Below are 24,989 nucleotides of genomic sequence, written 5' to 3' on the forward strand. Positions count from 1 at the left end.
CCATGTGGCCGTACCATAACAGGTAAAGAAAGGGCCATCCAGTCTGCTCTCTGCTGTCCTCATAAAGCCTTCTTTATAGATTTTCAAACCTGTTAGCATTGGCTTCTGTTCCAACCCTCTATTATTCTCCAGTTCATCTCCCACTGGTCCACATGTGGCTATTTCTGTTTTTCAGATTGGCATTGTACCAGAATACCAGGCAATAAATTAAATAAACAGGGAAGTAAAAAGAAATCTTTAGAATTAATATAATACAATTTAGTAATGGTAATGTATAAAATGCACAAACAGATTAACCCTTCAGACACCCTGAGTCTACTAAACTGTATAGTATCTATCTATCTATCTAATTATCCATCTCTCTATATATTCCATGTACTTATAACTTTACTGGCAGTAGTGTTACATGAAGGTTGTAGGAAAAGAGTATCAAACCATTAGACTTCTGGAATATGTCCATTTGATGATGAACAGTAGCTTTGGGAGTGTCCTTGAACAATATAAATTCAATACTTAAAAGATTTTCAGACCTAATTAAGCTATTCATGCCTGATGATGAATCACAGAGAGGCAGAAGGCAGTGTCCTTGAAATGTCTGATGTGCCTTAACACCCATGTGAATTGCTTTTGCAAATACAAGATTTGTATACTGCCACTATGTTTTGTGCGTAGAAGGGTTAAAGTGGCAAAGAACTGCTTAGCACATCATGCTGGCAAGCAATTTCTTCTCCATGTTGTGGCCGCCATTTGTGAAACCAGCGGCACAGCGGGGCTCTACTGTACAGAAACAGAAATATATCTTTTGTGTTAGCAGGTAAGATTTCTTCATGGAAACTGAGAGATTTGAGTTAAGTCAAGGACAAGAGCTTAAGTTACAAAATAAGACGCTGAGTGTAAGGGAGAAGTATTTTTTTATTCTATACATTTCTGAACGCAGGCAATATTTGCACCGTAAGCGCTATCTGCTTTGTTACAGGGCATGGATAATAAATGGCACTACATATCTGAATATATTAGTGTTCATACAAATAAATTAGATTAGCAGTTGTCCGGTCAGCTAAATATATTTCTCCATTTTGTTCAAGAAATTTACCAGTTACACTTTATTTTTTAATTGTGGCTGTATCTCCTTTTTCACAATGGAAAAGTGGAGTGTTTCCACTTGTGGCAACATGTTCCATCCATCGATCATGTCATCTCCACCTCCATAACTGCCTCTTTACCTGCCTGTAGATATACCAATCTTCCTCAACTCCAGTCCTCAGGGCCCACCTGCTGGTCAGAATTTCAGAATATCCCACAGAATGAATACCTGTGGTAAGTCCTGAATCATTGACACTAACTGTATCACCTGCTCAATAACTAAAAAAATCTTGGAAACATGACCGACAGGTGGGCCCCGAGGACTGGCGTTGAGGAACACTGAGACAGATTGTCCACATGATCAGCATGTTCCAGAGCGGAGCAAGCCAGAAGGGAGATCACAAGATCGGGATGTCTCGCAGCACTGTCCCGGTTATATGAATCATTATCAAAATAGAGTACAATTGGTACATTTCTTGTGTAGTGTGGTGTCATTAACTGCATTTACTCTGGACTTTCCAATCACATTTTGCAGCCTCAATCACTATGCCACCGAGAGTCTTGTTTGTTCCTACTTTGCACAGTCATGGGTTTTCTGCATCCAGTGATTAGCTAATGATTGAACTTTCTCGTGGCCGATCACACTAATTGCTGCCTGATATTAACCCATAGCTGCCCTAACTCAACCCATCGACACTTCCTGTGCCTGATTATTCTTGCTTGTCTGCAATCTTACGGTTCTTAGCTTCACTACTAAAATACTCTCCTGTATACCTAACACCGCATACATCTGACCACTGATCATCTCTGGCCCTGTCTACTCAACTCTGCATACTGATGACTAAAGTAGGGTCTACAGGGGGTGATGCAGCTTATTCAGTGAAGGAGGCCGAACATTTACATGCAGCGATCTTCACTGTATGAAGACAGGGGATTGCCATTGCAATCCCTCATCCTCATACAGAATCCTGGTTTCTGATCAGCAGATAACTGTTTAGACTACACGATCTGCTGCCCAGAAGCCATGATCGGTGGTGCCTGCACATGCGACAGGATCACTTGGCACCCTAATTGCTTGGTGTAGGGAATTCCAGGGAACTGGTGCAGCTCAGGAGACTTGGAGATAGAATTGAGAGGTTCAGATTATGGTGGATGTTAGTCATAAGTCATTATCTGAATGAAGAGCACAGGTAGGGTGGTATACAGAAATGAGGGAAGAGATGTAGGGGGGTGCAGCACTGTGGAGAGCTTTGTGGGTGAGAATGAGCAGCTTAATTTGAATCTTGTACTGTATGGGTAACCAGTGCAATGACTGGCACAGGGCAAAAGTATTAGAGTAGCTGCTAGACAGATCGGTGACCCTGGCTGCTGTGTTCAGAGGATAGATTGGAGAAGGGAGAGTTTGCTGAAGGGGAGACCAATTAGTAATGAGTTACAGTAATCACGGTGGGAATGGATCAGGGCAACAATGAGAGAGTTTGTTGTTTCCATAGTGAGAAAGTGGCGGATTCTAGAGATGTTTTATCAGGTGCAGACGATTTCAGCGGGTAAGATATTAAATATAGGGGTTGAAGGAGAGAACAGTGTCAAACATAACACCGAGACAGTGGGCGTACTACCGAGGAGTGATGGTGGTGTCACACACTGAAATGGAGATATCAGGTTTAGGTAGGTTAATAGAAAGCACAAGTAGTTCCGTTTTTGAAAGATTCAATTTCAGATAGAGGGCATGTTGTTAGAGACAGCAGACAGCCAGTCACTGTTGTTCTGTAGTACAGCAGGGGTGATGTCACGTAAAGAAGTTTAAAGTTGGATGTCTGTCTAATAGGGGCTGTGTAGAGAGAAAAGAGCATAGGGACTAGGACTGAACCCCAAGGAACCACAACAAGAAGTAGAGGAGGAGAAGTAGAGCCATCAAATGACAAACTGAAGGAGTGGCCATAATGCCAATATATTGGAGCATGGTGAGGAGGAGATGGTGGTGTACAGTGGCAAATGCTTCAGAGAGATCAAGGAGAACTAATAGAGAGTAGTCAGCATTGCATTTAGCTGTCAGGAGGTCTTTGGTCACTTTGGTAAGGGCAGTTTCTTTAGAATGTAGGTGTCATGCCCTGCTCTGACTATGTGCGGAGGTCGGCCAGAATAGCAGCACATGTTTAGTGTTGCGTTTTGGAGTCGTGCTGGATCCGTCTCCCATCAGGTGCACTGGGTGGGGTCATTAGTTTAAATGGCTCTTAATTCCAGTGCTCTGGGCGGGTTATAGAAATCAGTCTGGCCTTGGAAGCAAGGAAGGAAGGTTGTCTGTTCCAGCTCAGAAAAGATAAGTGTGGTTTCAGTTTTTGTTGTTTGCTGTCTAGGTTGTGTTCGTGTCATCTCTCCCATCCAGGTTCTGTGCGAGCAGGCTGCTCCTATTTCCCCTTCTCACCATCTCAGGGAATATAGGGTGTTTTAGCCCAGGCACGTGGACACATCTTTCCTACCACCAAGGTCTGAATGTGGGCTGAGCAGTTCAGGGAGAAAAGTCAGGGATTAGCTAGGAGGTGACCCTTCCCCTGCTTCTCACCTAAAGCCTGGTTGTCGGTTTATCTGTGTGTCTGAGTGCTCGTCCGCCGTGACAGTAGGGTGCGAAAACCAGATTATAATGGATCAAGGAGAGAGATAGCAAATGAGGCGAGAGTAGACCAGGAGCTCCAGAAGTTAAGAGATGAAGGGGACATTAGAGAATATCCTTTTAAACCTTGTTTATAAGTACATTGTGTGCATTGATGACAAAAATTACTTAAAAGAAGGTGGACCCTCAGATTTGTTTCCTCTGGTGGGCCCAAAAAACCTAAGCCCAATGCTGCTTCTAAGTTCCGAACCCTGCATATATTTGAACACCGCTAACCTCTAACTGCTGTTGTCCACTCTGCTAGTTACAACTCCTTGAGGCATAGCTCTTTGAACTACAGTTTCGCACAGTATTACATATTCTCCACTACTGGTTATTGTAGATAACTATTTCAGTAGCCTATCCTGTTTGGCTCCAGATTTCAGAACCAACATCATTACAGCAGACAAACATATTACTCTATCTTTTTAGCTGACTGGACAACTCCTTTAAAGTAAATTGCAGATATATGATGGCTTTGCTTCTGGCCTGTTATCAATAGTCATTCATATATGAGTGTTTTTAAGAAGAACTGCCAGCAATAAATGACAAGCAATATAAATATTGGGCCTTGTTGGTAATTCAAAGAAGGTTTAACTATAAAAAAAATAAAATGATAACCTAGAAAGTACCATGAAATGGTCTCCACAAGGATAATGCTCTTTCCTAAAAAAATAAATCTGTAAGCCTCTTTCCCTACCCAGCTCTTGAGCTAGATTAGCCTTATTTATTATCAAATAGTATGTATTATGTAAAGTCCCACCTGCTGTTTATTTTCCTTATTTATCTGTGGACCTCACTGAGGTGGACACAAATGTCCAGTTTCATCCTTCAACTGCAACCAGTCATATCTTCTGTTAGAAGCTTGGACAGTTACAGGGAGAGCTGCAGCAGAAAGGACATTCCCCTCAAAAAGAACACCCCCCAGGGATGCCAACTTGAAATTAATCTACAGGAGCAATTGAATAAATAAATGGAGGTTTACATTTATAATGGGATAAACCCTCAATTGTTCATTTGCATATGGACTACAGGTACTTTTTCTCCAGAATAAAGCAATGGACTGCTAAGTTAAAGGTATTATTGCATTCAACTGAGCTACAAGACTCCCTTTAACAAGCATCGGCACTCACACCAATCTGTAACCAGCTGATCTCTTGCTAACTGTAGAAGTACCCTCTAAACTTACATTTTCTGCAGCAGAAATACCATCTACAGTGCCTCAAGGCACCAGAGACAGAAACCACAGCTCAATGAGCAGAGGCATCTAATATTAGAAGCTACAAGAACAGGGGTAGGCATAGGGATATGGGAAAAATTTAAGTCACCCTCCGGTTAATAAAAAAAAAAAGCATTAACCCTTTGACGTAAATGGACGTAGCTGTATTTCCAGATTGCATGTAAGTTTCTGCAATCAGATCTATAGCTATGTCTGAACTGTTACCTGTTACACTGTAAGGTCACAGACAGCAGAGACACTGGAGAAGCCAATAAGGGACCAGAGTGGTCCCTTGCAGGTGATCTGTCTAGACTAACCAATCAGAGCCTAGAACAGTTAAAACTGCTGTTTTCAGGCTTTGATCTCCAGCATTTGTGACAGTGGAGATCAGATCCTGAATAAAAGTAATGGCTGCCCCTCTCTGTCCCCAACTTTGCCATGCCACTCCCAATGATCGAGATAGAGTATCTGAGCTCCACCATCAGCAACGGGTGTCAGCTGTAATATACACTCCCATGCAACAGCAAAGAATGGTGCTTGCACCAATACCGGTCATTTAGCCCCTTAGATGCCACTGTGAGTAGCCACTGCGACATCTATGGGGTTAACAGAGGAACCAAGCTCCCTCTCTCCCCCATCGGTCTGCCACGCTGCTATGACAGCATCCTGATGGTTGCCTTGGCAGCTGGAGGCCTCACAAAAAAAAATTGTTATTAAAAAATAGACAGCTTTTTGCCCATATCTCCTCATTTATAATTGGATAAAAAAGATGAAAAAAATGCAATAAACTACACATAATTTGTATTGCTGCATCCATAACGAAAGGATCTATAAAATTATAACATTATTTATCCCACATGGTTAACGCTGAAAAAACTAACTGACAGAATAGCTGTTTTTGGCACCTCATCTCCCAAAAAAATGAAATTAAAAAGTTATATATACCCCAAAATGGTACCAATAATACCTGCTTCTTGTCCCTCAAAAAATTAATCCTCACACAGCTGAGTCAACAAAAAATAAAAAAAGTTATGACCCTTAAAGTTAAGGCAAATTACAGTACATGTTAGAGAATCCAGCCGCTGCTCCATCCCTTCTGAATGCTGCCATGTCCCCAAACTGCAGTTTACAACCACATGTGGGGCATTTCCATATTTAGGAAAAAATTTGTAGCAAGTTGTAGGGTGCATTTCTTCTGTTACCCTTGGTAAAAATGAAAAATTTGGAGCGAAAGCAACATTTTATTGTAAAACATTTAATTTTTCATTTTCACAGCCAAGTGTATCTAAATTCTTTGAAAGGCTTGTTGAGTCGTAGTACTCACTGCACCCCTCAATAAATTCCTTGAGGGGCATAGTTTCCAAAATAGGGTCACTTTTAGGGAGATTTGATTGTAGGGTTATCTCAGGGTCTCTTCAAATGCAATATGGTGCCCAAAAACCATTTCAGAAAAATCTACCCTCCAAAAACAATATTGTGCTCCTCCTCCTTACTGTGTGCGCATGAAGAGATTTATGACCAAATATGGGGTGTATCTGTAAACTGCAGAATCAAGGTAATACATATTGATGTTTGTTTTGCTGTTAACCCTTGCCTATGGGAAAAAATTTATTAAAATGGAAGTCTGCCCCAAAAAATGACATTTTTAAATTTCACTTCCATTTTGCTTTCATTCCCAAGGGGTTAGCAAAGTTTCATAAATCAGTTTTGAATATTTTGAGGGGTATAGGCAGGTAAAATGGGGTTATTTATGGGTGGTTTCTTATAGTCAGCCCCACAAAGTGACTTCATAACTGAATTAGTCTTTAAAAAAGTATATTTTGAAATTTTTCTTGAAATTTTTAAAAATTGCTTCCACATTTCTAAGCTAAACATCCTAAAAAAAATAGACATTTACTAAATGATGCTGAAATAAAGTAGACATATGGTGAATGTTATTTTGTGAGGTATCACATTCCATCTTAAAAGCAGTGGAATTCAAATTTACATTTTTTCCAAATTTTCTGTAAATATTTTTTCTATAAAGTGACTACATATAGACTCAAACTTACCATTAACATGAAGTACAATGTGTCATGAGAAAACAATCTCAGTGTCAGTAAAAGCTTTCCAAAGTTATTACCACATAAAGTGACACATGTAAGATTTGAAAAAATGGGGCTTGGTTATTAAGGCAAAACTGCGGAGGCAAAGGGTTATCTGGGGAAAAAACTGAACACTTAGGCCCCTTTCACACAGGCGAGTATTCCACGCGGGTGAAATGCGTGATGTGAACGCATTGCACCCGCACTGAATCTGGACCCATTTATTTCTATGGAGTTGTGCACACGAGCTGTGATTTTCATGCATTACTTGTGCGTTGTGTGAAAATCGCAGCATGTTCTATATTGTGCGGTTTCCACACAACGCAGGCCCCATAGAAGTGAATGGGGCTGCGTGAAAATCGCAAGCATCCGCAAACAAGTGCGGATGCGGTGTGATATTTTTACGCACGGTTGCTAGGAGACGATCGGGATGAAGACCCGATCATTATTATTTTCCCTTATAACATGGTTATAAGAGAAAATAATAGCATTCTGAATACAGAATGCATAGTACAATAGCGCTGGAGGGGTAAAAAAAATAAAATAAAATGTTACTCACCTTAATCTTTTACCATGGTGATGGATCATGTAATGGATCATGTGATGACCGGAGTGACGCCACCACAGGTCCTGTTCCTGCACACAGCACAGAAGACAGACAGAAGAGATGCCGGGCTGCGCGATCAAGTGGATTAAGGTGAGTTAAATTATTTATTTCTTTTTTTAACCCCTCCAGCGCTATTTTACTATGCATTCTGTATTCAGAATGCTATTATTTACCCTTATAACCATGTTGTAAGGGAAAATAATACAATCTACAGAACACCGATCCCAAGCCCGAACCTCTGTGAAGAAGTTCGGGTTTGGGTCCAAACATGGCGATTTTTCTCACGCGCGTGCAAAACGCATTACAATGTTTTGCACTCACGCTGAAAAATCGCGCATGTTCCTGCAACGCACCCGCACATTTTCCTGCAACGCCCGTGCGAAAGAGGCCTTACCCGGTGACTTCCTTTTCATCTTTTTGTTGCAGGCTCACTAATTCTTGGGCTCTTTTTTGCCATCCAAAATCGCTGTGCTGCTTCTCTGACTACCTGATGTACACTGTGCATCAGTAGCTCAAGACACTTCGTACTTGTCCAGCCCTGCTCTTGAAATGGCCAGCACAGCATTGCCAGCAGAATCCAAGGTCCAAGGGCAGCAGAAGTGTCTAGGGCTACTGTAACGGATCACCTGGCACCCCGACTGAGTACCTCCGTTGCTAGATGCTCCTAGTGCTTTCCGAGGACTCCAAGCACTCCACTTGACACCGTACGCACTGCAGACCCCACGAACCGCCGCAGCTTGGTTGGGGTCTCACCGTCCTCCACCCACGCTGGACCTACGACAAGGCTCCAAGCTCCAGTGGGTGAACTTCTCCTACCGCCAGAGAGCAGGAACAGCTCTTACAAGAGCTAGTAGTTATGCAGGGGGAGTATAGCAAATCTTCAGCGTATAGCAATCCCCCAGTTTTGATCAGTTATCCAAACACCAGTCTCAACATGATGAAGGATAAAACAGGAACACTTTATTGAGGGCTACCAGCCCGTATTTATGCAGGTCCCCATCTGGTGGACACGCCCCCAGGGGACCAGAATGGAGACTGCGACACAGAACAGATACAACACATCCCCACAATGCATCATGGTTTCCTCCTCTCTGTCCCAGAGACAACCGAGGGCAATCCAATTATCTCTCAGGACAAAGGGGAGATCGCCAATACACATGTGGAGACAACAGGACAGACATCACCATTTAAACACACAATGGCACACCCCCACAGCAAACACAGACATTTAACATATTCCCAGATAGCTCAAGTCTAAGTGCATATCATTAGGCGAATGGCACTCAGACCACACGAATACAATTAAACTAGCCATCTGGGTGCCCTCACATAACAAAATACAAGTCCAAAGACAGATTTAAGCTGTGCGGCCGGCCTGTCTTCTCCTTTAAAGTTAGTATGGGCCATAATCCTGAGGCAGGAGGCTGGCAACCAGCCCCCTCCAAAACACTGTGACGAGGTTGGTTTCGTCACAGCTACCAAATGCACAGTATAAATCATTTAGTCTGAGAAGTGGTGCGCCATATAGAGCATCTGTCAGCAGATTTCTACCTATGAAACTAACTGACCTGCTGGAGGTGTGCTTGGCAGCTGAAGGCATCAATGTTGGTCTTATGTTTATATGTGCCCACATTGCTGAGAAAAATTATGTTTGAATACATTGAAATGAGCCTCTAGGAGCAACGGGGGCGTTGCTGTTACACCTAAAGTGTCACGGATGTAGTAGGGGAGAACACCAAAAGACAACAAGACGGAAGGGAAAAGACACTAGGCCTCACTGCTAGGGAAAGAAAAGGGTCACCACCTATGAAACCCTGCTCCTGGCCCTAACTCCTATCCGTATGGGCACCTCTCGATGGTAGAGATGCCCATACACAGTAACCTAGAAAACCCTGGTGGCCCTCAGATGCCCTAAACTTAATGAGAGGGCAGAGACAACCCGCTCCTTCCCTTGTGAAGGAACCAGCGTCTCACTGAGGCCTAGTAAACAACAGGGGGGGGGGAATACTAAACACAACAAGCGGAACACTTAACTTCTAAGGATGATGGATGATGGATAATCAGGACTTCAACTAGAACCACACTCCAGCTCTTCCAACACCAAATGAAGCTATCCAGAGCAAGGAGTGATGGGTGAAGTCAAACTAAATAGGGGGAGGTAAAGGTCATATGATCCACACCTGAACAGGAGGTGTGGACATACAAGCAACACACAGACAAAGTGAAACCAAAAGATGCTGTCAGATCACTAATGAGCAGATAATCTTTCAGACCTTCTCAAACCTGTCACCTTCTCAAACCTGTCACCTTCTCAAACCTGTCAATCTTTCAGACCTCCTCAAACTGTCACCTGTGACAGTACCCCCCCTTCTACAGGTGACCTCCGGGCACCCAGGACCAACCTTATCAGGATGAGCTCTGTGGAATGCTCTCACCAGACGACTAGCATTAACATCGGTCGCTGGAACCCACATCCTCTCCACTGGTCCGTACCCTCTCCAATGAACGAGATACTGGAGGGATCTCCGGAGAACTCGGGAGTCCACAATCCTGCTGATCTGAAATTCCAAATTGCCGTCCACCATGACAGGAGCGGGAGGCAAGGAGGACAACTCAACAGGCTCAACACATAACAACGATTTATGAAATACGTTATGGTTTTTTAATGTCTGAGGAAGTTCAAAAAGGAAAGGCTACAGGGTTAACAATGGCAGTGATCTTATATAGACCAATAAATCTTGGTCCCAACTTCCAAGAAGTTACCTTAAGTTTAATGTTTCTTGTAGACAGCCTCACAGAATCACCCACTCTCAGGTCCAGACCACTCATATGTCTCCTGTCAGCCGCACGCTTATACCTGTTGCCCATCTTTTCCAGGTTATTTGGGATTTTCCGCCAAATAGAAGACAAAGAAGAGGAAAATCGTTCCTCCTCAGGAATGACGGAATTATGAGCACCAGAAAATGTACCAAACTGTGGATGGAACCCATATGCCCCAAAAAACGGCGACAGTGGATTCCTGTCTATGGTTATTTATAGCAAACTTAGCTAATGACAAAAATGAATACCACTCTTCCTGATTCTCGGAAACAAAACATCTCAAGTAAGTCTCCAGATTCTGATTAGTGCGCTTCGTCTGTCCGTTCGACTGAGGATGAAAAGCCGAAGAGAAGGACAATTGTACACCCAGACGAGTACAGAACGCTCTCCAGAATCTGGAAACAAACTGAGTCCCTCTATCGGACACCACATCAGAGGGAATCCCATGGAGTTTCACGATGTTGTCGACAAACACCTGCGCAAGAGTTTTAGCATTGGGTAGACTAGGTAATGCAATAAAGTGTGCCATTTTACTAAAACGATCGACAACCACCAGAATCACGGTCTTTCCTGAAGAATTCGGTAAATCCGTGATAAAATCCATGGACAAATGGGTCCAAAGTCTGGACGGGATGGGCAATGGAAGCAGAGATCCGGAAGGCCGAGTATGTGTCACCTTAGCACGTGCACAGGTACCAACAATCTGACTAAACAAATCCGGAATCAAAGGAAGGGGGTAAGGATCACGGACGGTAATACGATTGAGCTCACGGAAGTCCAGACATGGTCTCAGGGTACCATCCTTTTTCTTTACAAATTAACATCCAGCAGCCACAGGGGACCTGGATGGTCTAATATGTCCCTTTGCCAAACTCTCGGTGATATACTCTCGCATAGCCTTTCTTTCGGGTTCCGAAAGATTATACAACCGAGATTTGGGCAATTGAGCTCCGGGAATAAGATTGACGAGACAGTCATACTCCCGTTGCGGAGGCAACTCCTGATTACCACTCTCAGAAAACACATCAGAAAATTCTGAAATGAACGAGGGTACAGTTTTAGTGGTAACCATAGAGAACGATGCATTAAGACAGTTGCCCATGCAAAAATCACTCCACTCGAGAATCTGTCTCGCACGCCAATCAATGTCAGGGTTATGTTTGCTTAACCATGGTAAGCCCAACACCAACGGAGCAGGCAGACCCTCCAACACATAACAGGAGATAGATTCCTGATGCAAATCACCCACTCTTAAATGAATGTCATTCACTACCTGCAACAGGCATTTTTGGGTGAGAGGTGCTGAGTCAATTGCAAAGACAGAAATACTATTCTCTAATGCATTAGTAGTCAACCCGTGAATGCGTACAAACTGTCCATCAATCAAGTTAACTCCTGCCCCACTGTCGATAAATGCTTAGATTTTCACAGTTATGGACTCTACCGCCACCTCGGCTGACAGGAGAAAACGGGTACTACCAGTAAAAGACAAAAGTAGGTTTTCTTGCTGCCCACCCACACTACCAATAATAGTTTGGGGACTAAACTTTTTTTTTCCCTTTGGTTTACACCTTGATGCTGCAACTACGGACAAATATTCACAAAATGTCCCTTCTTGCCACAACAAAAGCAGACTCCTTTCACATGACCCAAGCTTTTGCCAATAGTTCTAGGAGTAGCTCCTCCTAACTGCATAGGCTCATCACAAGGCACAACCACCCGAGTCTCTCTACCATAAGTGTCAAAGGAAGCAGTACCCTTATTGGACAGTACGACCTGAAGGTGAGGACCCCTAGTTCTCTCCCTCAGGCGTCTATCAAGACGTACAGGAAGGGACATAGCTGCTTCCAATGACTCAGGATTTTCATGAAAAGCCAATGCGTCCTGCAGTCTCTCAGAGAGACCCTGGCAGAATTTGCTACGGAGAGCAGAATCGTTCCACTCTGTATCCGTAGCCCATCTCCTAAATTCATAGCAAAAGGTCTCCGCAGAACGTTCTCCCTGCCGCAAACCCCGTAACTATGTCTCGGCCTGAGAGATCCGATCCTGGTCATCATAGATAAGACCCAAGGCTCTAAAGAATTAATCTACTGACTGGAAGGGACGGTGATCCTGTCGGCAGAGAAAAAGCCCAAGATTGGGCGTCCTCTTTAAGTAATGAAATAATCATACCCACACATTGACACTCATCACCAGAAGAGTATGGACGAAGCCTAAAATATAATTTACATGACTCCCTGAACCGGAAAAAAATTGTCACTACCCCCGGAAAACCTGTCCGGGAGAGGTACCTTCGGTTCAGGGCAGGCCTGGAACCCACCACCGGAACCAGCAGCCTGTGGGCTCTGAATCTGCAAAACCATCGCACGGAGGTCTGCTACCTCCAAAGTAAGATTCTGCATCTGTTCAACCAGTGCAGTCATAGCATCCATAGCTGCACAGATCAGAACAAAAAATGGCTGTATGGGCTCTGGATAATGTCACGGATGTAGTAGGGGAGAACACCAAAAGACAACAAGACGGAAGGGAAAAGACACTAGGCCTCACCGCTAGGGAAGAAAATGGGTCACCACCTATGAAACCCTGCTCCTGCCCCTAACTCCTATCCGTATGGGCACCTCTCGATGGTAGAGATGCCCATACATAGGAACCTAGAAAACCCGGGTGGCCCTTAGATGTCCTAGACTTAATGACAGGGCAGAGACAACACGCTCCTTCCCTGGTGAAGTAACCAGCGTCTCACTGAGGCCTAGTAAACAACAGAGGGGTGGGGGGGGAGGAATACAAAACACAACAAGCGGAACACTTAACTTCTAAGGATGATGGATGATGGATAATCAGGACTTCAACTAGAACCACACTCCAGCTCTTCCAACACCAAATGAAGCTATCCAGAGCAAGGAGTGATGGGTGAAGTCAAATAGGGGGAGGTAAAGGTCACATGATCCACACCTGAACAGGAGGTGTGGACATACAAGCAACACACAGACAAAGTGAAACCAAAAGATGCTGTCAGATCACTAATGAGCAGATAATCTTTCAGACCTTCTCAAACCTGTCACCGGTGTGACAAAAAGGCTCTGGTCTCTCTGCAACTGCCATGCCCTCTCCATTATGATTTACAGGGCCAGGGGTGATGACATCTTCTCACAACTCACATCTATCCCGACAGGTGTCCTGTTTCCAATTCCCGATTAGCATTACACACCGAAATGCATTTTACCTACAGTACTTTAGACGCCATGTTGTATAGATCAGTAAATCGACGCTCACAATCAGGGCCTGTGTCTGCAGTGTCTGTTGGTGGAATACATCAGGAGGATTTCCTTAAATATACCTCCAATGGATGCCTGTGATGTCTGCCACTCTATAGTTAGTGTACGTACACTGTCATAGGATCCCGTGATAAAAGGTATATTATGCAGTATAGGATTTTTTTGTTACTGATGCCAATGTATGTCAGCCCTTTAGAGGTCAATAGGACACATAGGTGTGAATGGGGGCCTATTGAGCTTTCTGATGCATCTGCCAGACTGACTCTGCAAATGCACAGAGATATTTTTTCCCAATACAGTGCTTCAAGGAGACCATATGGCGGCTAGGGTGGCTAGAGATCCGGTTTTAGGCCGGACAGTCTGGTTTTCAGACTCCCTGTCCTCCGTTCGGCGCAGGGCGTGGACAGACGCAGGGGTGTTTGAACAGCTCACACTCAGACAGCAGCACTGTGTTGTCTGAATGTTACCCTCCCTCCCACCCCTGCAGCTGACCTGCGGTTGATTTTACCTTAATTTTTTAAATCCCCGTCAGCTGCGGAGTGGGAGGGGGCAGGGTTTATAGTTCTGTATTACAAGCCAGTAATCTGAGCAGCCAGCAATACCTTTTACATGTATACTAAGGCTAAGACAACAGTACCATGCATTAGAGAAGTTCTATTATTTGGGTGCTACTCAGTGTTACAGCTAAGCGAGTAAAGATGCAATCCAGCACAGGGTCAATAGAAAAACACCTAATTCCAGCAGTAGTAATAACCCTCTAAAATGATACACTTTAATTATTTTACTTAAAAGTATGACATACGGAACAAATATTACTAAGATGAATCTACCGAAGGCAAAATACTGACTGGTGGGGAAGCTATCCCTATAGTCTCACCCTAGTCTCATGCTCAGCCCAGGGACGGCCCCTAATGGTGAGGACTCCCTGTCCTCGAACCTGGACTAACAAATTCCTAATTCAACCCTACTACCAGGATAGTAATGAAGGGTTGGATAAGTGCCTATCGGTTGAAGACAAAATACACACAAAACACTAAACACATACACTCCCCTATAGACATAGGGTAAGTAGATGGACTTTGTATACAACCCTACTGATGCATGGTTACAATCAAAGGTGCAAAGTACACCGAGGTATATGAAACACCCCAAACATAAAGCACAAAAAGAACCCCAACGCGTTTCCCCCACTGTGTGGGATCATCAGGGGGTAGGTAAGATCAAGTAACTGATATCAAGGATAACGGATACCCATGCTATAAAGTGATATATTAGTCATTTGGGTGAGGACTGTCAGTGTCCATTATGTACTCATCTTAATTATGAAGGGACCATCACTTGATAACAGAAGGAGGGCACAGTCAGTTGGACTATACAGCGACCATAGCGGAGGGAGGTGGTTGCTCCATAAAATCACATTTTCAAAGATGCATCTGTGGGGGAGAGACACAGAGTAACGATAGTGAACATACCAGATAGTGACCTCCACCTCTAGCCACCCAGATCACACATAAAACTTACAGTCTCCACAGAGATAGGGAGTATCCAGCTGAGTAGCAGGTGGCAACAACCACAGTAGATATCCTAAATTGCAAGAAGGGCACGTTCAATATCGCCAGCGAGTCTAGTCATAATAGCAGACAGAGCAGGGGAACTGTGTCCCTATTTACAGTTAGTTGTCAGGCTGTGGGGTAGAACATACCAGCTCCTCCAGAGGTCCGATACCATAATGGTCCCACTCCCCCATTAAAATACCCCTCTGCCAATTACCGTGTCGATCAGTGCAAGACATCACTTCCGATTTTGCACCGGGTCAATATCAATGAGCGATCCACATGTAAAGCGCAGACTGACCCTTGGAACACATCCCGTATCACCAGCTTCCGTTGACTGGAGCGCATAATGCCTGCAACGTACTTCCAGTCACGCGGACTGACCCATGGAACGCATCCCACCTCACCAGCTTCCGATGGTTGGAACGCATGGTGCCTCTGACATGCTTCCGGTCACGCGGTTCAGAAGCTCCGTTACAGACGAATGAAGTAGGTGGTTGAGGCACTCCGACCTACACCTCTAGGAGCGCAAACCAAACCACCTGCCTCCGGCTAGTGGAGCACAGAGTGCCGCCTACGAATATCCGATCACCTGACCCCCAGCTTGCGTCGCCAATGGACCGTACACAAAGGCATCTCCATGGCAATGACCTGAACGCTCAGAGTTACCTGAGTATATTCAGGGCCAGAATATCGGGAGATCCCAGTACAGCACATACAGAGGGATAGAGGGGCATCGTCCTCAGCGCTGACGGCCAGGTTGACAAGGGGTATACACAGGGGGAATTAGTAATTATAGGGAACCGTCATCCATAACTTATCAATGGGCACCCACTAGTGATTATAGGGGGTGTCTGCAAAGGCAATGAACTCGATTATGTTCATTGTTACCGATACTCTATTATTTAAGATGCTTCCTGCATCTGGCCAGTAACGGGAAACTCAGTTTTACAATTGGCCAAGCCAAAACGGACAAGGACACCCAGCACACGGCACAGGTTGCTCTCTCAGTGGTGGTAGGAAGGGAGTAACGACACTTGCGGTCAGAGGAAGCAGGAGAAAGTCAATCTTTCATTGATCCCAAAGGGGGACTGGGACCAGAATCGATGTATCCATTCACTTTCCTTCTGAAGGATCTTCCTGTCCCAGTCACCCCCACGGGGAGATGGAGGCACCAATTCCAGAACCGAGAATTTTAAACATCTCGGGTCACCCCCATTATTTCATTGACATGTTCAAGGATCCTCTTTCTCACCTCTCTCACCGTTTTACCAATATAGTCCATTGGACATGTGCACTGGCATATATAGATCGCACCTTTACTCCTACAATTGATGAAATCCCTGATCTGAAAAGTCTGATTTGTCACTGAGCACGTGATGACTTTAGCCGTCGATATAAAGTCACACGCCTTACAGGCGCCACATCTGAATACACCTATAGGCTTACGATCAAGCCAAGTGCCACTCCTGGCTGGAGGTGTAAAATTACTATGTACGAGGTGGTCCTCAATTCTCCTGCCAAGCCGATAAGAGACGGCGGGGTGCTCAGCGACAATATCAGACAGATAATAGTCCATCCGTAGAATAGGCCAGTATTTCCTCAACACACCCATAACCTCATGGTTAGCTACATCAAATGTGGAGATTATCCGCAGTGGTTGAGAGCTGTCAGATGTTCTCTGCCTAGGAACCAACAGATCAACCCGGTTCCTGCCTTGTGCATGTTTAAAAGCCTCTCTCAGCACCGTCTGCAGATAACCCCTGGCCCTGAACCTCTCCTGTAACTCTTTTGCCTCACTGAAGAAGGACTCACCCTCTGAACAATTTCTCCTGACTTGGAGATATCGACCTCTAGGTATGCCCCGTTTGAGGGGGGCCAGGTGGTGACTACTCCAGTGAAGCAAGGAGTTTGTGGCCGTGGCTTTCCTATGAATTTTCGTCGATAGTTTATCCCCTATCTTAGTAACCCGAACATCTGATGGTCCAGTTCAAAAGTGAACCGGAGGCCGATTTCATTTTTATTGAGGTCAGAGACAAATCTTTTGAAATCCACTGATCCACCTTTCCACACTACAAAGATGTCGTCAATGTAGCGTGTCCAGAATAAGATGTTGTCCGCCCACCAGACGACATGATCAGGGAATACATGAGTATCTTCCCACTAGCCCAGGAGGAGGTTGGCATAAGTTGGGGCACAGGGGCTGCCCATTGCCGTCCCCTGAGCTGGTGTTAGAAACGTGCATTAAACAGAAATAAATTATGGGTCAGTGTGAATTCCAATAGCTGTAAGGTAAAATCGTAATGTGGCCCGCAGTGTGTACCCCTTGTCCGTAGAAAGTACTCGATGGCTAAAAGTCCGTACTGATGTGGGATAGAGCTGTAGAGCGATTCTACATCAAAGCTCGCCAAAAGGCAATCTGGGTCGAGATTAAGTGTCTCAATCTTGTTGAGGAAGTCCATTGTGTCCCTCGTTTATGCCGGTAGGGACACAACTAACTGCCTCAACACCTGATCAAGGTAGACACCACAGTTTTCTATCAGGGAATTAACCCCCGACACGATTAGGCGGCCCCTTAGTGGTGTCGTACCTTTATGTATTTTAGGTAACCCGTAGAAGGTCGCTATACAGGGTTTGGCGGGAAGGAGAAAATCAAATTCAGATGGACTGATGACCTTCTTATTGAGACCTGTCAGCAACAACAGTGTCAAGTCCTCAAGGAAGGACGGGGTCGGATTGCTAGATAAAATCCTATATCCATCCCTGTCCTTCAAGAGATCAAGGCACATACGCAAGTAGTGATCATGATCAAGAACCACCAGGTTACCGCCCTTATCAGATGGTTTGATGACAATGGAATCATCTTTCTCAAGAGACCTCAGCGCCTGCATTTCCACAGGGGAAAGATTAAAGGTCTTAGGGTCAATCTTGCCCATCCGGTCAAGGTCAGTGAGGACCATCTGGAGAAAGATGTCCACATGTTCGTAGTTGGTGGGAGGTGGCATCCTTTTGCTCTTAGGCTTTAATGTGGTAAAGGGGCCCCTACCTGGGTCACTACTATTCTCCTCACTCAATTCGGTAAGGGTTTGTAAATCCAAAAAATCCCCCTCCACAAAATTTGTGCCACTTGAGTCTCCTACAGAAGAGGTGGAGGTCCTTGGTCCAGGTGAAGAGACTAAAGTTCGTAGTAGGTACGAACGAAAGTCCCCTCTTAAGGTCCCCCATCTCTTCCGGGCTAAGATATCTAGAGGACAAGTTTATAATCTGAAGGTCATTCATTGCCCCTTGTCTGTCCTGCCACGATCCAGGAGCTGGTATGGGATCTGACTCTTTTCTAAAAAAAGAGGGCTGTTGCAGAGGCAGGGCACTGTTGGAGGCACAGGAAGGGGGTGAAGAAGAGGAGGCATTTGGGTAACCAGTCCACCGTGTCGGTCCTCTTCTTCCTCTGTTCCCTTCCCTTGACCATTTTCTTCCTCCCCGTCGCCTAGGCCCAAATTGACCACCATAAGGTGGTCCCCTGTATGTTCTGGGGTATGAGTCTGTGTCCGAGGAGTCAATATCAGACGTGGAAACCTCAGAACCTACTACAGGTTCTTGATTCTGTATATATGCTTGGTTTTCCTTAAACTCACTCAGATCTCTAATAAATTGCCTGTGTTTGCGTTCCTTAATCAAACCCTGGGTGCTACTCAGTGTTAGACTGGAGGGTCGAGGGCTGGTTGAGGTGTTGTATGCTGGCTATCTATATGTAGTGCAGTCTACTGTGCCATGTGCTATTTGTGCTGGGAGACTAGGGGTTCATCCTATGGGCTAGTCCAAGCCTAGTGCTACTCACAAATCGGGCAGGTCACAAACACAGAACAGGTGCACATCTTTCCATTCTACCGTATCTCTTGTTTTGGCTCACAACCACTGATCAAACACTGACCGTGTTATATCTTATATCGTGGAGGCTCACTAATTCAAAGTAAAATGGTAGGGTTTATTGGTGGTCAGCCCACTGACTACCCACATTTAGCAATTATAGCTTCAAATATAAAATCAAATCAAATGGCTGGCTCTCCAAATCAATTCTGTATATACTTTAGTAAAACATGTTACATACAATGCACATATACCTCATAAAGTGCAATAATTAATATTCATTAAATAATAGATATCCATACATTAAAAGTTAACAGTTATTTTATGAATATCTACTATTTTACGGATATTAAAGGGGGTTCTCTGGGATTTTAATATTGATGACATATCCTCAGGATTGGTCATCATTATCAGATCGGCGGGGGTCAGACACCCGACACCCCCGACGATCAGCAGTATGAAGGGAAGGAGAGCGCACTGTGCACTTGCTGTCTCCCTTCTTTCTTCCCGCTCGTTACTGCTATGTCTATTGCGAGCAGGAAGAGAAAAGGGAGAGGGCACATGCGTACTGCACACGCCTTCCCTTCATACAGCTGATCGGTGGGGGTGCCAGGTGTCGGACCGCAGCTGATCTGATACTAACGACCTATTTTGAGGATAGGTCATCAATATTAAAAGCCTGGAGAACCCCTTTTATTATTGTGTTTAATGAGGTATATGTGCATTGTGTATAACAAATTTTATTAAAGTATATACAGGATTGATTTGGAGAGGCAGACATTTTATTTTATTTTATATTTACAACTTTGACTGTGTGAAAGTTGGCTTAAACTTTTAGACAGATAGTCTATCTGCAGCCTGAGATACTGTGATAATCTAGCGTACTTAAAGATTTCCTGTCTACACTTAACCTGTCTGTCTGATAGTAAATCTGGGTCTGTGTGTCTTCCACTTTAAATAGGTTGTCCAGGATTAGAAAAAAATCTACTTTTTCCAGATGGAGCACAACCCTCGCCCATGGAATGTGCCTGGTATTAAATCTCATACCTGTTCACTTGAAGACTATAAGATGCAATACCAGACACATTCATGGACAAAAGTGTAACAGTAGTCTACTGGAGAACATCTGAACAGTGGACCCACTGGATTAGTAAAAGATTTGGGGTAGTCCTAAACCAAGCAGTGGAATCTATTGAAAGTTCTTTCTCTTAATCCCGCAATGAGACATGGACCTTCCTACAGTTAAACTCTAGAGGGTCGCCAAGCGCTGTTATGGCATGATGGAGGCCTATGACAAGGAGTAGCACTGTTTCTGGAAAAAGATCAGACCCTTTTTGTGTTTAAATCTAGCTTATAAAAAAGCAGCAATGTATAAGATTATACAGTAGATATAGTACACATAAGACATAATTTTTTTGCTCTTGAAGCACCATCCTTTAGTCTGCACTAGAGAAATTCACTATGAGTGAAGTGCCTTCCAGCAAGAAACATAAAAAGATGTGCTTCACGGGTTATGCTAAGTGAATGTGTTGGTTGGTATTGTGTCTTTTAATGCAGACAGAACAGCTCCTTGCTCACCTCATAAATCATTACAGGTTCTAGATGAATCCATAGCTGCCTTTTTCAGCCCGGCAGTACAATTTGATCAAATTTATGTCCTGTAATGTTCTCCAGTGTTCTTTTGAGCATCAAGTTTAAGGAGATGTGCAGTGGCCAAAAAAAGGAAAACAAATATGCTGTTTATTGTTAATATTGTTATAACTAATATACTCTACCAAATGTGGTCAGATCCTTCTATTTTACCGTGGCACCTCCTTCATTCAAATCAAGTAGCTAAGCTAGTGCTTTCTCTGTTTCTGCATGAGCTGCGATGGAGAAGGGTGCCTATTTTAGCTATTGATTTCAGCCAAACAGCCCCCTTCAAGTACAGCCCAAAGGCAGCCTGGAGAGGGGGTCTGAAATGCATGCACAATTAGAGTATTTTAGTAGGTTCACATATTTTACAATTCATAACCATAAACACTGGACAACCTCTTCAATTGCTATGCAACTTTAAAGGGGTTTTCCCGACTCCTAACTGATGACCTATCCTCTGGATAGACAAAGAAAAAAAAAGAAAAACACACAATGCAACAGCACTCTGCAAATACAAATAAAGTACAATAATACCATAGTTATAGAAAATATAAATATAAATTTAAGATTCTTGGCAAATACATTTTGCATTTTGGGCCCGTCTGCCAGCGTCAAGGCGATCTCTATAAGATGGAAACCTAACACTAAATACTACCTGTTATAGTGCAATACTAGCCACCATAAATTACAGGGAATGCAGGTTGCACATACATGCTATGTCCACGCCTTTTACAATTTTTTGTGCCATAATGGTCTCCATTAAATTCAGGAAATAAAGGTACCAACATGCATACCAAGCCCACTCTATACCTCTTCTGGTGTCAGACGGCTTCCAATGAATGCAGGGAGAGCAGGCTACAGCTTTATACTTACACTAATTAACATCTGCCTATATGGCAGACAGGCTCCTCTGGATAGGTCATCAGTATCTAATCGGTGGGGGTTTGACACCCGGGACCCCTGCCGATCAGCTGTTTGAGAAGGCATCAGTGCTCCTGTGAGCACCGTACATTGAATAGTGGGTGTGCTTGGTATCACGCTCAGCCCCATTCTCTTGAAATGGACTGAGCTATGACTAGGCCATGTTACCGATCTAAGCCCATTTACTACATAGACCGTTTGCTGTCTGCCCTGACCTGTAGACTGCTTCATGAATTTACTCAAACTCTGTCTACCCTGACCAGTTACTGACTATGAGTTTTGCCTGTTCCTTTGGTGCTATGCACCGTTGCCTCTTGACCTCCTTGGTTAGGCAGCCAACAACATGGAGACTACTAAAAGAGTGGTCTAGTGCGTTGTATGCAGCAAAGTCCAGATCCCTGTATGGGTGTTTAAGAGTGAAAAACAGGGAACTGGGGGAGAACACTCTTAGGTTTATTTCTAAATCAGATTTTTTGGTTGGCACAGTGGTTCCACACCCACTGCCATAACAATGCTGCCTGTAGCTTGCAGTGCAATTCATAATGATAGTTCTCTTTAAATCAGTGATTTCTAATGAAGATTATGGTGATAACTTCTCTTGCATTTTAATTATCAAAGCAACTTTTGCTACAAATATGTATAAAAGAATCTCGGGTTGATTAAAAGCAATGTCAGGTTGGGCCTCTTCATGATAATACATTCATGCATTGAGTACTGGAAAAGGTGTTGTGGGCTTCATAGAGATAACATTCTGCCAGGGAGCTTGTGTACATCTGCCCCCCCATTTTGACACTTCTAATTGTTAGAAAGAACCCACTCATGCTAGAGAATGTAACTAAGCAATCATGTAAGCAGTACTGTAAGTTACAGTATTTCACGTCATAGATTACAGTAATTTTTTTACAAAATGACTGGAATGACCCAAATAGCGACACATTAATACAGTCCATATTACTGCTGCATTCTGCCACAGTTTCCATGGTGAAAGATTAGAAAACTGATTCTTTTCAAGTGCTAACTATAATAAGCACCTACAGAAAGGTTCCAAGAATTCCAACTTGCTTTGAAGAACATATGTAACCATCAGTATTACAGCTGCTACACCCCATCCCCCATGGCTCTTCAGAGTTGGATTTAGATCACTATGGAACCTGGGGGTGATTTCAGTTCATTTCAGTAGATTGTAGTAACTATAGTAAACTGCACCCATATAACAACCAGGTACAGCAAGTTTTACACCAAGACCATTTTTTTTTTTTTTACTAAAGCTACAGTAGATACAAATCCTCACAAAAATGAATGAGGTGTTCCAGAATTTAATGTTGATGGCCTTTCCTTAAGATATGATTGTTGAGATCCTCACTGATTAGCAAAATGAGGTGGAGTTTTTCTCAGTACTATTCACCGCAGGACCTGATGCATGCCTCTACCCTTTTGTTTTCCTGGTAAATGAGAGTCTCTCAGCAATGACCATGATCCCTATCTTCCAGTAGTGGTGAGCCGAAGCCAGAGGAGTGTGTTCTATGACCATCTGTAACTTCTATGTTTCTATAGTGAAATATTAACCACTATCATGGAGGTCTATAGTTTGTCAATGTCAACAATATTGCCTATGCCGCTCATCACTATTTATGATGAGGCATATGACTGGTCATAAAATAAGCTGCAGCATCCAGCAGTCCATGCACCAGTCCCAGGCTTAGATTTGAGTGTTCTTCTACATCATTGAAAAAGGGACAAACGTGCAGTTTGCATTTTTTTTATGCCGCAAAAGTAGCGTATTTAAATACTAAATCTCCCCTATGACCAGACATTCAATCCGATACAACTCTTCATCAAAATGTCCACTGTATTTGGGATCTGTGTGCACAAGGTGGTAACCTGTGAGTAAGGATCTACTGAAGAGCAACCCACATGTGGAGAAACTGTTTGCCATAGTCCATTTATCTTGAAAGCAACCCTTGATATTGAGGAAATATTCAGCATCCGTCATCCGACTATATACCGTAGAATATGAATATTTTAGTACGTTTATTGCCTATATTTGTGCTATGTTGAGATGTTTTTCCACAAAGACCCTATAAAATACTGCTCACTCTATTAAATGCCATGGTAATTGATCCAAAGACAATCAGGTAAACGTCTTTACAGCTTTCTTTCTTTTCTCTTTGTTTCCAGGCATTTTAGGCATCATAAACCTTTCCAACTGAAAGGCGATGGCTTTGGAGAACAATACCCATCGCAGTTATTCGATTATACCATGCTTCATCTTCGTGGAGGTAAGCGATGGGTGCCGTCTTTGAATGCGGCAGGGTTGCCATGGTTACAGCTGCAGATCAGTAAACAAGCCACCGTATAGCTTCGTACCCAGTTGATATCTACCAGGTTTTATTGTTATTGAATTGCATGTGTCGCTGGAAAATCCTATAGAGCAGCGCAGCTGGAGGACATTTCATTCCATTGATCACAATACAGTGCAGTCTGGCAATCTGTACTCCGAGGAGGGGAGATCCTTCCTTGTGTCAATAATATATTTTCAGGGGTTTATTAATATATGCAGCAACTATCAGCATTCAGAAGCCTCTTGCAGATCGATAGACTGAAAATCAATAGGAGTTATTAAAGGCCAACAGACAAATAGTTAAAAAAAACGTACAGACACATCCATGGTCTAAATAAGGTCCTGAAGCCAGTGCAATATAAAAAACGACATTAGCGGTGACAGCAGATTTCTTCACTCTCTGGGTGTTAATGAGATTACATGGAACATGAATGAGCAGATGCTGACCTGTCGGTGAGCGTCACTTTATCTTGGTGCCAGGAATGATAACAGCAATGTCATTCAGGGTTCATGGCACTAGTCTACAAGGATGGCAGATAGACACCATAGTCCGATGACTGATGAGCTGGAGGAGATCACTCCATGTACAAGCAGATTTGACAGTACACAACTGTATTTTGTGATGTCTTTATATTACGCAGCACCATGCTTTAGTATTAAATGCAAACAATGCCCTTTATAGTTATTAATTTACCTATTTACTAATCCTGTAGATGGCATAAAACTAGACAGTCTCGCAGACATGCACCAAATGTATACCATACTTGCAAAGCAAAGCACATTGCCAAAAGTTTTTGAACGGGCACACCCATTTTCCATATGCCCCACTTCTTCCCAGAAGATCCCACCCCTTTTATTACATGTTATACCCCTTTGAAGCATGTACTGTATGGACACCAGTGCCACATGCAGTTAGAGCTCATAGAGGGCTGCTTTT

General features: G+C 43.7%; 1 protein-coding gene across 1 annotated transcript in view; it reads left to right on the forward strand.

Annotated features, from left to right (window-relative positions):
- LOC122932216 (phospholipid phosphatase-related protein type 1-like) overlaps positions 1–24,989 on the forward strand; it is a 193,034-nt gene that overhangs the window by 29,221 nt on the left and 138,824 nt on the right. Inside the window, exon 2 of the mRNA XM_044286509.1 lies at positions 23,890–23,990. Within this exon, the coding sequence (XP_044142444.1) occupies positions 23,928–23,990 (63 nt within the window). The 5' untranslated portion in view covers positions 23,890–23,927. The remainder of the gene's footprint in view (positions 1–23,889; positions 23,991–24,989) is intronic.

Source organism: Bufo gargarizans, chromosome 1 (assembly GCF_014858855.1).
Source record: "Bufo gargarizans isolate SCDJY-AF-19 chromosome 1, ASM1485885v1, whole genome shotgun sequence".
Classification (NCBI taxonomy): Eukaryota; Metazoa; Chordata; class Amphibia; order Anura; family Bufonidae; genus Bufo; species Bufo gargarizans.